Source organism: Aplidium turbinatum, chromosome 1, assembly GCF_918807975.1.
Source record: "Aplidium turbinatum chromosome 1, kaAplTurb1.1, whole genome shotgun sequence".
In the NCBI taxonomy this organism is placed as follows: domain Eukaryota; kingdom Metazoa; phylum Chordata; class Ascidiacea; order Aplousobranchia; family Polyclinidae; genus Aplidium; species Aplidium turbinatum.
The window spans coordinates 14,826,138-14,838,738 of record NC_137472.1 but is presented as its reverse complement, the minus strand read 5'-3'; the positions used below and the strand labels follow the sequence as shown (position 1 = coordinate 14,838,738).

Sequence of the window (12,601 nt, the reverse complement as noted above, 5' to 3'; positions counted from 1 at the left end):
GGGTTGCAACAACATCTTGGTTGATTTGGACATATTAATTTACACCACTAAAAAGTAGTGCTAGCACTAGTATTGTCACCTTAAAATTAAATAAAGAGAAAGAAAAAGCTTCAGACACATGCCAAAGCCACAATAATGCTTGAATGCAAAGGACACGACTGCATGCTACGGCTTACAAAAAAAATATTTTTCCTCGATTCCGTTCAGTCATATTTTTGAACAAAGCTGGCACTATGTGATTAAACTGACTCGTGAAAATAAATTGACTTGTTCAAACCATGAGTTAGCATGAAACGCATCGAAACCATGGAAGTTACCATAAAGTTAAAGACAAACTTAGTTGGCCAATTATGTTTGTAATAGCAATATTGATACAGCAATTTATTCAAACCGAAAAAAATGTATACCCCTAACACAGTGCACATCTTGTGCATATAAACAACATGGCATCACTAAAACCATATATTTTCTCACAATGCAATAATTAATGAGTCAGTTAATTCACTTACGTTTTAACAAATTCTTCAAGTCCCAGTAACTTATGATGCTTCAACTCAAAAAGAATTTTTAAAGGAAGGCAGTGCTGCAAATTATAACAGCTTCTTTGTACACAAAAAAAATGAAAATCACTAAATATATATGATATACTAAAAATTAGAAAGAAATGATATAAAAAGAAAGAAAATTGAACTAAACTTGATTGAAAAAAAATAATAATTTGTTCAAATACTTGAGAATCTGTATGAGATAAAAAGGGAACATTTCGAATGAATTAGGATTAAAAATCCTCTAATGAATGCATAAAACTATAGATTATAGAAAGACAATAACAACATGGTGAAATATTGAACAAGAAAAATGAAGATGAACACAAACCAGAATTCAACCTGCTTCATCCGGTTAAACAAATATAACACATGGCTTAAAAAACTTCCACGACAAGAAAATCGGTTATTGAAGCATATCAAGTTTCTTGGTAAGAAAAATAGGTCACAAAGATTGCTATCTGACAACATAGCCGTGTTTATGAAAATTTTGAATTATCACATCCATACTGAGCTCGTTATTACCGTATGTGTCTATTTAGCAAGGTACTCTATGAAATACAAAACAAGCTTCTCATCATTCTATGAAAGTACAATTTGATTAAAAAGTTGGTCACATGCGCAGAAACAACCGTATTTGCTATCAGAATGTCGTGATATTAACTGTGTTCTACATAATCATACCTCAAAGTTTCCAAGAGTTGGAGTGATGTTCAGCGAGATGATTTCTCTATGCCGTATTGCTTGTTCAAGCAGAAAAAGCATAAACTTCTAAAGTGTAAAAAACAACCTCAAATTAAATACAGTTGTGCATCCTATTTTATGTCTTATAAAAACCTGACAAACATTGAAAGAAACTTTCACCTATGGCACTAAGTAAAATCAATGAGTTAAATTCAACGAAACGATCAATTAATAATTATAATAAATATATGATACACAATAACTCTACGACATGTAAATATCTAGCTAAAATTAAGCATCACCTTAAAAACATTTGGTTAAAAAAAATTTAATAAATGCAGCAAATGACCACAATACTTTAAGTAAGATAATACCATTTGAGAATTTCTTTCCACAGAAAATGATTCCGATGACAATTTTTGGAGTTCACACATAAATATGTTTTTAAAACTTTCCTCAGTAGGAATTCCAGTCAATTCAGAGTACAGATTGACATAATCTCGTAGAATAGTCTCTAAAATGAAATCACAAGAGCAATAAAGAAAATTGGAAGAAAATAAAAAAATTAATTTGTAATAATAGACTATGGGTCAACAGCTGTAGAATTTGGGTTGATAGTCAAAAAGAAACTAGCCAGCCAGCATATGAATGTAGATTAAAAACCCATATTATATAGAAAATATCCAGACTGAAAAATATCCTTATTATACAGTTAATCATCCAAACTGTGAAAACATTTAGAACCTCTTAATTGAATGATCACAATGAAAGTTTACAAATAAGACGCACCAGATAAGTTTGAAGTTGAATCCAAAGAAACAGCATTCTGTCAATAGGAAAACAACGGTTGTACATAATTCTATGACAAAAGGTATGAAAAGCAAAATTTTAAAATTGCTGTGATCTTACTGTGATAGAATGCAATGTTCAAAAAATTACATCACTGAATTTCAGTTTTATCAGAGCTAGTTCTTTATTTTTATTCTCTGGAAGTCTAGATGTAAACATGAAGCAAGAGATAGGAAATAAAACTAAACAAAAGCTCATTGCACTGCGGCTGGAGACTCCACAATAATCTAGAAAATGATAATACAGTGCAACGAAAAAGACTATAAGATGCCCAATTAAATACGCACAGTAACGTAAGTTGCAAAAAAGTAATTCCGCAATTAACAAGTTAAAAAAGATTGAAATATTAAACTGAATCAAACGATCACAATTCACTCTCACACGTACATTTGCCTTCAATTCACTTGCGCCAACTTCTTCTTGAAGCTGTTGTATATCAATATATTGGTCAATAATTTTTAACGCCTGGGCCTTTCTTTGAAAAAATGGTAAGTTTTCTTGAGTCTTCATTTTTTGACAGCACAGATGGTTACATCAACATTTAAAATAATACTTGCAAACTGTATATACATAAAAAAGAAAGAAGTTTATGATACATTAACATGATTAGCAGTAACGTACAATCATAGGCGCCGACTCCGGGGGGGCGGAGGGGCGGCGCCCCCCGTGAACTTAGCTCGGGGTGGCTGCCCTCCGCAAATTATTCAAAAAAAATCCTAAATCAAATGTTCCCAAGTTCAGATTTGCGTTAGTTTGACCTTCATTGCGGATCGATCTCAATTAAAAGATCTACTTGTTGCAACAAGAGCGCTGCTCCTAAGATAACAAAAGAAACAAAAGTACGGTAGCTGATAAACGCCAGGATGGTGCCGTTAAAGCATAGTAACAATGCTTGAAAAACGTTTTTCTTGATTTCTTCCGCTTTGTTTTTTCTTGGGAGTGTCAATAATGAGATGCAGTTTGCTCAGTTTAGTATCTACGCATATTAAAGAGCTAAAGTTCAAAGCGACCAGCGTATAATTCGAAGTAGCCTGCAGGCCTCGAAATTCAGACCAACTTGCTCTTGAAGAGTCAAAGCGCCGTGTAGCTGGTCAATACGTCACATAACTGATTAACTTCCACCGAACGAGGTCGTGTGGCGTATTACGTCACAATGCTCTTGGCAGGAGATGGAAAATTTCTACACCCACACTACTATTTTCTGCTATGCAAAGTTTTACAGGCTTTTTTCTTCAAGTTTATTTTTGCGTGTCATGTGAGCGAAAGTGAATTTTTCTTGGGTCTTTTCTTTCTTACTGTAATACCAAAACTTAACAAATTTTGTTGCATCTTGCTGTAATAGCCTATTCGTATAATCTAATTTAGTAACCAACCTTGCCGTATCATTATTACTTGGAGATCAAAGCCAGACATTGTGACGTAAAACTTGAACTAAATTGCACATGATTAGTGTAGAAGTACCTGTACTCCTATCGATTCTTAGCGAAGAATTCACCTTTGTTACGCTGATTCAATGTCATCAATCGTTGAAGCAACGTAAAAATCGAAAGTTTTCCTCCTTGAATGGAAGCTGAGGGATACAGTATTCACATTTTCTAGATGTGCGCTAGAATGCGCTGGAAAATATATTATCGCAACAATTGTCCGTGCTATGCAATGATGATTTGTATTGCTAGTTCCTGTGTTATTTCTCGGCAGACAAATATGACCGATCTAGATGGTAAATCCCGCTGACATCACATGCTGTGACGGCGGACAAGTCCGCCGTGAATTTCGAGGCTTGAGCCTACATTATAAAGCTTGGCGATATACAATGGCAGATAGACGCAAACAAACATCAATGCTGACAAACAAACATCAACATTTTGAATGAAAGCAATCGGTCGGCTAGAAAGTTTGCCCCCCCGGCAATTTTCAAAACCCGGCGCCTATGCGTACAATACAATATCTCCATAATAAAAAATCAACTTGGCAATTTAGTAGGTTGTTCAGTGTAATTAATACATAAAGTAAAGGTTAAAATGTTTAAATTAATTACAGTAAATTTGGAAGATTTTTATAAGCAATTGACGTTCGATCCAGTTTATCATGAAAACAATAATTAATTTATTGATTTAAAAAAACGGAAAGTCAATGAGTAACAGAATGATTGACGGATTTGCATGAATTTTATCACACATATACATTTTGATTACTACACTCAATGCCAATTAAATTACTATCAATTATTGAATAATTCAATAAATGCAAAATATAGGTGTGGAAGGGAAGACTTCGTTCTCGACTGACAGACAGGCCACACCTTCGACATGAGGATTAATTCATGGCTTATATAATCAAAATTGGTTGATGATGGTGATGAATTCAATAAATGAACAATACAATATTACAATACAACTTTTGGCATCAACACACAAACATAACCACTGAAATGTACACGTGTACACGAAATTGTGCACAAAATTCTGATGATCTTCTGATGATCCATCTAACAAGTTATGTGTTTTTTGTAGGTATCTATTACGGGAACAAGTCTTTTAGGCGCAGACAGTTAGGCGCCGGTCAAATAGGCGCGCACACTGTGGCGTCTGGATATTTAGGTGCGGAGCACTGTGGCGCCCGTTCATTTAGGAGCTATTCCTCGGAAACTCTGCAGATTGCATCAGCTTGGCAGGTAGGGCAATGCTTTTCACACAAAATGTTATATTGAACAGAAAAATATGTCATGGTTTCCGTGAGTGAAGCTGCTTAAACCGGCAATGCTTTTCACACAAAATGTTATATTGAACAGAAAAATATATTGTATTTTAATGAATCGGCATTTATTTGTTGTTAGTCCAGGTTTGCGTCGGCGAAAGCTTTATCAATAAATTATTCAAATTTCCGAACATGACTGAGTTCACTTTTAGTGAGTCAAATAATAACTAAACATCAGTAAAAAATATACAGTAGCCTATATTCAAGCGGTTGGTAGGCTTGGGTGAAGAGTAACTTAGTTTCCGTCAAAACTCCAACTAGGTTTAATAACGAGCAAAGTCGCACCAATATGCTTACAACTTGTAGCTAGGGTTCATATGCCTCATAGAAATGTATTCATGTAGTAGAGCGTTGTCTCATACGAACTCGCCACACTACCAATCAATCCCGAGTAGAAGTAATTGCGAAAGATAACAGATTAAGTAAAGTTCCATCTGGCTGCAACCGGTGTTCAGGATGCATAGGAAATGTCCTGTGGAAATGTGCTAATATCAAGAGTAGTAGAGCGTTGTCTCACACCTCATCTCCACACGCGCATTAACAAAACAACATATTTTTCTGTTCAATATAACATTTTGTAGCATTGCCCTACCTGCCAAGCTGATACAATCTGCAGACTTTACTAGGAATAGCACCCAACTGAACGGGCGCCACAGTGCTCTGCACCTAAATATCCAGACGTCACAGTGTGTGCGCCTATTTGACCGACGCCTAACTGTCTGCGCCTAAAAGACGTGGACCCTCTATTACACGCTTTTATTACGTTATGTAAAAAGGAAACTTCTTGACTTTTTATAGCCTCAAATTAATGTGATCCTTTAACGATAGTTTTTAGTCTAAGTTTAAGTGGTCTCACTTAATGATATTAAACAATTACGATTAAACAGTAAAAATAGCATAAAATAAAATCTCTAATAAAACTTATTTCGTTTTATTATAAGAGAATTGATATTTTTACTGTTTAATTGTAATTGTTTAATATCAGTAAGCCAGACAAAAAATCAACTTTATGAGAGACTTGCGTTTGTCTTTCCGCAAGTCCTGCATGAATATCATATCTACTTTGTGCTCATCCAAACAGGCCCACATATCGCACCAAGAAAAACTGAAAGTAAATACAACGTAAAGTAAACGAACGAAAAGTAAATGTACCCATGTTTTATTCGATTTTTTCACATTTGGAACACATCTTGGGAAAGCCATAAATTGACTAAAAATTGACAGAAAAAGCTGAAACTCTGGTCAATGGTCTTCCCTAAACTGAATAATGTGCGGTTGTAATTTAAAATAAATAGCTTTTCAATCAAAGTCACAATTGAAATTTTCATGGGTACGCATCTTTTTGGGTCACCTGTACTATTAGGCCATTATAAAATTCGGTTTGGTGTTTTGCAAGATTATTTTAATGCATAAAGTTTCCATGACCTTTACGCTATTTCTTGTTGTATTATTTTTTTGTTGTTGTTTAATTAACTAAAACTAAAATACGGAGTCAGAAAAATCTGTATGGAAGGTAAAGTTAAAGAAAAAAGGAAAACAGGCAAAATACCAAGGCGATCGAATAACAACATCCAGGCATGGATGAAGCTCAATTTGACGATACTGGGCGAGCTAGCTGAAAACCATGAGATTGCACTAAAACAGAAAGAAAACTAACGAGTTGCCTTTCCCGCAGGTAAAGGTGCAAGCAAAACTTAAGCGAGGCATAAACTAACAACAAATTATGCCTAGACATGAGCACAACAATTCTGCCGCAACACTTAAGGCAAATGAGACTCCTGAGCAATAACCAACATAATTGGCTAGCTGAGGTTACAGTTTTTTGTCGTATTTGCACCTTTGGGAAGTGTTTGAAGATTTATTTTAAACTGTTTACATGTTGTTGCTGTTGTTGTCGTATCCTTAGGTTAATTACTAAAAATCTGTTGTGCGTGCTTATGTCCAGTGGTTGAAGATTTAGATTTTGAAAGTGAACAGGAAGGCAAAGAAGCCAATGTTCGTGCACACTTTCAGGCATTCCTTTGAGTGTCTTCCCAAAGACACAGCCGCATGCTCTTGAGCAGTGTTGAACTGGCGCCCTTTCGAGTGCTGTTCCAGGACTCTCACCACTCGGCCATGCAGCCGAGTGTTTAAATGACAAACAATAACAAACCAATCATCTGAAGCATCATTCTCTACCAAGTATTTCAGAAAAGAAACATGTTTTATCACAAAGTGGAACTTTGAATTGCAATTTGGTACACATAACAATTCACTTTTCATCTCAATCAACCCTCCAATTAGCTATTGAGTAGGTGCTTTTTGGCAAAACGTGGATAGCATGTGTAACTTCCACATACTTACACATACGTAACTTACACATTGTGTAACTTCCATGGGCTTTTCATGCGAACATATTCCTGGATGCAATTTCAAACTATTTTTGGGTGAAAAATATTTGTTACTTGCAATAGATTGAGTTTCACTTTTAGCAGCAAGATTATTGCTCATTTCACAATGTAGATACCATTCTCGGCTGCGTAGCCGAGTGGTGAGAACGTCTGCACAACGTTCGAAAGGACGTAGATTCGACACCGGTGCATGCGACTGTGTCTCGGCAAAGACACTTAATGGCAAGCCAAACTAAGGGGAGCAGCTGACTCGAAGACTACATGTCACTTCGCTGCTTCCTGTCGTCTGTTGTATCGCATCTGTGATCGCAGTGTACTGTATGTTCTCGCATGGGATGCAAATAAAAACACGATTATTATTATTATAGTACCAACCTGTTCTAGCCTGAATTGTTATCTGTGTTGTATTAAACTTATTTATCTTCAGAAAGAAATGACTTTTATCTATTATGTTTCAAAGGGCAGCAATGAGCAAAGAGTTTATTGTAAACATCTTATAACTGGTACGACTTTTAACAATATTCAATTCTTTCATGACTTTTCAAACCACAAAGTTTTGAAAAGCACTTGTTGCAAACTCCGGGTTAATATGGCTTTTTACCAGAATGAATTGCTTTATGATTCTTCAAAACACCACTTGAAGCTAGACTCTTGTTACAAACATTTCATTTATGGGTCATTCCACATCAAATCACCCCAAAAAAATGAAATTTTTAACACCACCACCTCCGATTTTCTTCAAATTTGGTTTGTGTGTGAATTCTGGGTAAAAAAGCAGGAATTTTAAATTTTATCAAAATCCGGCCAGTGGTTTTGGAGATATGGGCCTGTAAAATTTCGTATTTTGGGGGGAAATGAGGGTACCCGGCTTATTTCAAAATGCCATTTCTCCGCAACCACTGGGTGTATTTTAATGAAATTGGTGTCATTTTGCAGGAAATTGGTCAAGGATTTCATTTCTGTGGTTATTTTTCAAAAATAAGCATGTTTGGGGGTAATGACCTTTGCTTTGACCTTGACTTTGACCCTGTGGATCACGTGATACAAAAAACTTGTCTACATGAAAAATATTCTTTGACACTATCTCTATAACATATGAAAAAATGGGAGAGGTAATATTTTTATTTTAGCCATAGTTTTCACTCAAAGTTTGCATGTCTCATGATTTTTCAACAAATTTACTTAAAATCACTTTGAAAAATAGTATGGTAATGGTATGTACAAATGGAACGATATGCACATTGCATCATCACAAAGAATGGGTCCAAAATGATGATGAGGGGTGTTTGTTTTTTTGTAAAATAAGTTCATAACATTGGGAAATAATGGCAAATGGGGGAGGGGGTAAAATATCTCATATTCTGATGTAATACATAAACTCTCCCAATTAATACTGCATAAAAAGTAGTTAAATGACATAGTTTAGTCAAGACACAACAGACAAAATGTTAGGTTCTGAAAGTTTTCCATAGACAGCAATCACTGAGCTGACCGGTTTTCACACAACCTGTGAAGTTTAATTGTATCGTTTTTAGAAATAGTGTAACAACATCTGCCAGATGCGATCATGGAAGGAGTTTCAATGATAAAGAATTTCATAAGATATAAGGAGTTTCAAAAAAGTGCCATTCTGCCCTGATGCCAAAATCTTTGACATGATTACATAAATTGATGAAATTTGGCTTGTTCTTGTAGTGGCCAGCACAGCCGTCTGTAAAATAATAAATTTTTTCAAGTTCAGGAAATTCACCTTTCAAATAATCAATAAATACTTGTAAAAAAGCATAAACTGTGTAGGTGCTGTGTTCCATGATATCGCTTATGATGCATACATTTCTGTGTTCAAGTGATCCATCTGCCAGTCGACGATATGCAATAAACGGATGTAAAGTGGCCTGCCTATTATCCCAGTGGAAGCTTTGCACTTCCTCTTGTACTACATAAGAGTAATTTTCTGCAAAGTCACCATGAACAATGATTTCGGTTTTATGGTTGTCTTCAAATTGTTTATATACTTATGTTGTGCCTTAGCAGTGTAACTATGTCTTGTCAATGTCATAATCTGATATGAAAGCTTTTCTGTGAGTTAAGTTTTTGATTCAACTAATGTGATCAATTTTGCCCGATCTGTACTAATCCATTGCTGGTATGTTACATCTTCTGGTATTTCATCACAGCTAAGTAGATGCTGCATAAGCACATCTTGTCCAGGACCAAAATGCTCTAAATTTGTCGTCTCAATCATCACAGTTGCGTCTGTTACTTCACTGATACTAAACTCGCAAGTTTCGTCCCGCAACCCGCACACACCAATCACAAAAAATATGCGGAACTGAATTACCAGGACTAGATGTTGTTGCGTACCAATTATATTTATTACTTGTTTCCAAATCGTGTTAGAGGAGACATAGACTTAAATGTAAAACTAGGCTAGCCCAACAACCTAGCAAAATCGCCCTTTTGAAAAATGCACAAAATAACCTTTATGACGTGACAGTATGTGTGCGCCCGCCCAGCTATTTTGAAAATTCAGCGCCTATGGATAACGATATACTTTATTAGACTGACCATGCTATAACAGTATGGCGAAATCGATTTCTGATTATTAAAAATGAAGCTGGTACACAGTTGTTGCAAGAGCAGCAAGACTTATTCTACAATATAAGGTTTAAGCTAACCCGATTTTATGAAAATTTCACAGATATCGTCCTCTTTGAATGAAAACTATGGCTAAACTAAAAATATTACCTCTCCCATTTTTTCATATGTTATAGAGATGGTATCAAGGAATATTTTTCATGTAGACAAGTTTTTTGTATCACGTGATCCACAGGGTCAAAGTCAAGGTCAAAGCAAAGGTCAAAAGTTCATTACCCCCAAACATGCTTATTTTTGAAAAATAACCACAGAAATGAAATCCTTGACCAATTTCCTGCAAAATGACACCAATTTCATTAAAATACATCCAGTGGTTGCGGAGAAATGGCATTTTGAAATAAGCCGGGTACCCCCATTTTCCCCAAAAATACGAAATTTTACAGGGCCATATCTCCAAACCTACTGGCCGGATTTTGATAAAATTTAAAATTTATGCGTTTTTGCCCAAAACCTAACCACAAACCAAATTTGATGTAAATCGGTGATGGTGGTGTTAACAGCACTGGGTGAATTGAGCTGGAATGACCCTTATATGGGTTTTCACCAGAATTAACTTTTTTATATATACTTCTTCAAAAGACCACTTTGTCCAGAGCATTTGTTGCAAACATCACACTTGTATGGCATTTCACCAGAATGAATTCTTTTATGATTTTTCAAATCACCACTATAAGCTAAACTTTTGCTACAAACATCACATTTGCATGGTTTTTCACCAGAATAAAACTTTTTTATGATTCAAATCACTACCTCGTCCAAAATATTTATTGCAAACTTCAAAATTGTATGCAAACAGCACACTTATCAGCAAATACTGTTCATTTATTTGTTGCAAAATTAACAATATTTTCTAATATTACAACCATTCCCAGATGTTGATTCATATTTTTTTAAAGATTTCAGATTGAAAACTACAACTTACATAGATCTGTAAACAATTAAATAGTTGGGATTCAAAATGGACTTATACATTGGAACCTAATCTTTATTAAACGCAATTCTACTCGTCATTGATAAAATCAAACTGTAAAAAATCATTGATGAACATAAATATTGCAACTAGGGATGGGCAATATAGAATTTCGAATAGTTGCAATCCGAATATCTAGTTATTCGAATTGAAATCACATTTTGAATCGAATTTTCCAAACCGAAATGAAACTATCCCCTTTTCCGACTACCAAATTTTTATTGATTTTTCGCCGATCAACTACAACGATGACAACAAGCAGCTTTCAGCTGCCGAGGAAACCCGATTGTTCCTTTAGGCAAAAATGCAAAACAGTGATGCAATTGAATGGTGGAACAAAGATTAAGAAAAGTTCCCGCTGTTGTTTGATCTTGCGAGAAAGTATTTAGCCACTCCTGCATCCTCAGAAAGATCCTTCTCGAGTGCGGGATTAGCAGCATCAAAACTGCGATTGCGGCTCACTGGCGAGCATTCAGAAGCTTTAAACATTCTTCACTGCTACAAAGACTTGCTCTCCTAGCCAGTTAGCCTACTGTTATTTTTCGTTTCGTTGCCACTTTTCCATTATGTGTCTTCAATAAAACCAGAATAAAAACAAAAAATCTAAATTCTAAATTAAAAAAATTATTCTAGAATAATTCTAGAATAGCTAATTATTCTATTTTGCCCATCCCTAATTGCAACAATTAATTTTTGTAATTGAAATGTGTAATTTATTACATTTGAAAGTAATTGTAAATTGAAAATTTTGATGGTGTAAAAGAACTGAAAGCTGTGCAGTTGATCAAACACTGCCTTTACAACTAGTTTAAAGAAAACTAAACACTCAAAGTCTTCAGCAAATGAATACTTTTGGTTGTCAATACACCCAATGTAACCAACTATGTAAAACTTTTATTATACAATTACTTATCCCGCTTAAAACTACATGGCTTTGTGTTTTTGTAACAAGTTTTTGTAGTGTTGATTTCATCATAAAACACAGTAAAGTGGTCACTTCTATTTGTGCGCATTAATACGCGCAAACTTGCATGCGCAAAAGCGTACGAAAATAAAGATATTCTGCATTGAAGAAATAGAGAGCAGGCTACAAAATTAAATTGATCTAAGGGTATTGCACAGCTTTTACCACACAAGTATGACTTTGTAAGTAGATATCATTCTTACAAAAGTACAACTTTAAAAAAATTATATCACCTGTCATGAAACTAAAGATGACTTTATTGATAAAGTTTTAACCAACTTAAAATGCGGCCACCCCAACTTAAAACATACTAAAAATGAAGGCAGGTAGCTCACAACAACAAGCAACACAAAATAGAGAACAGCAAGAAGGACAAAACACGCCAACGAAGTAATCAGTAGAACAAGGACCAGTACAGAAACAAAGTACGTAGAAATAACGTAAAACAATATATTATAACATTTACCCACTCTAAAAGGTAATGGGATTCCCATATCTAACGGGAGGAACCCCTTTGGTGGACCTAGACGATCTTCTTGGATTTTCATTGGAAAGGGTTGATCGGGTTAGGTCACCAGTCGTTGTTGATTGCGGATTGATTGCTGGATCGCAGTCGATCGCTTGGTCGCGAACAACTTCTTCGACTTGATCGAAATTATTTCCCGGTGAAGCGCCACTGCAAGGCAACCTATCACTCGGTGTGAATGACTTTTCCTCTGTGTCCGATGATTGAGGAGAATCCACAATATATTCCGATGATTGAGGAGAATCCACAATATCCCCG

The 12,601-nt window shown here is 35.3% G+C and overlaps 1 protein-coding gene across 1 annotated transcript in view; it reads right to left on the bottom strand.

Moving 5' to 3' along the window:
* The window catches only part of LOC145781089 (uncharacterized), a 32,913-nt gene extending 30,325 nt beyond the window's left edge, over positions 1-2,588 (bottom strand). Inside the window, exons 1-5 of the mRNA XM_082592873.1 lie at positions 2,466-2,588; positions 2,019-2,055; positions 1,604-1,743; positions 1,230-1,316; positions 510-583 (exon numbers count right to left, since the gene is read on the bottom strand). Of these exons, the coding sequence (XP_082448999.1) occupies positions 510-583; positions 1,230-1,316; positions 1,604-1,743; positions 2,019-2,055; positions 2,466-2,588 (461 nt within the window). The remainder of the gene's footprint in view (positions 1-509; positions 584-1,229; positions 1,317-1,603; positions 1,744-2,018; positions 2,056-2,465) is intronic.
* Between the last annotated feature and the right edge of the window lie 10,013 nt (positions 2,589-12,601).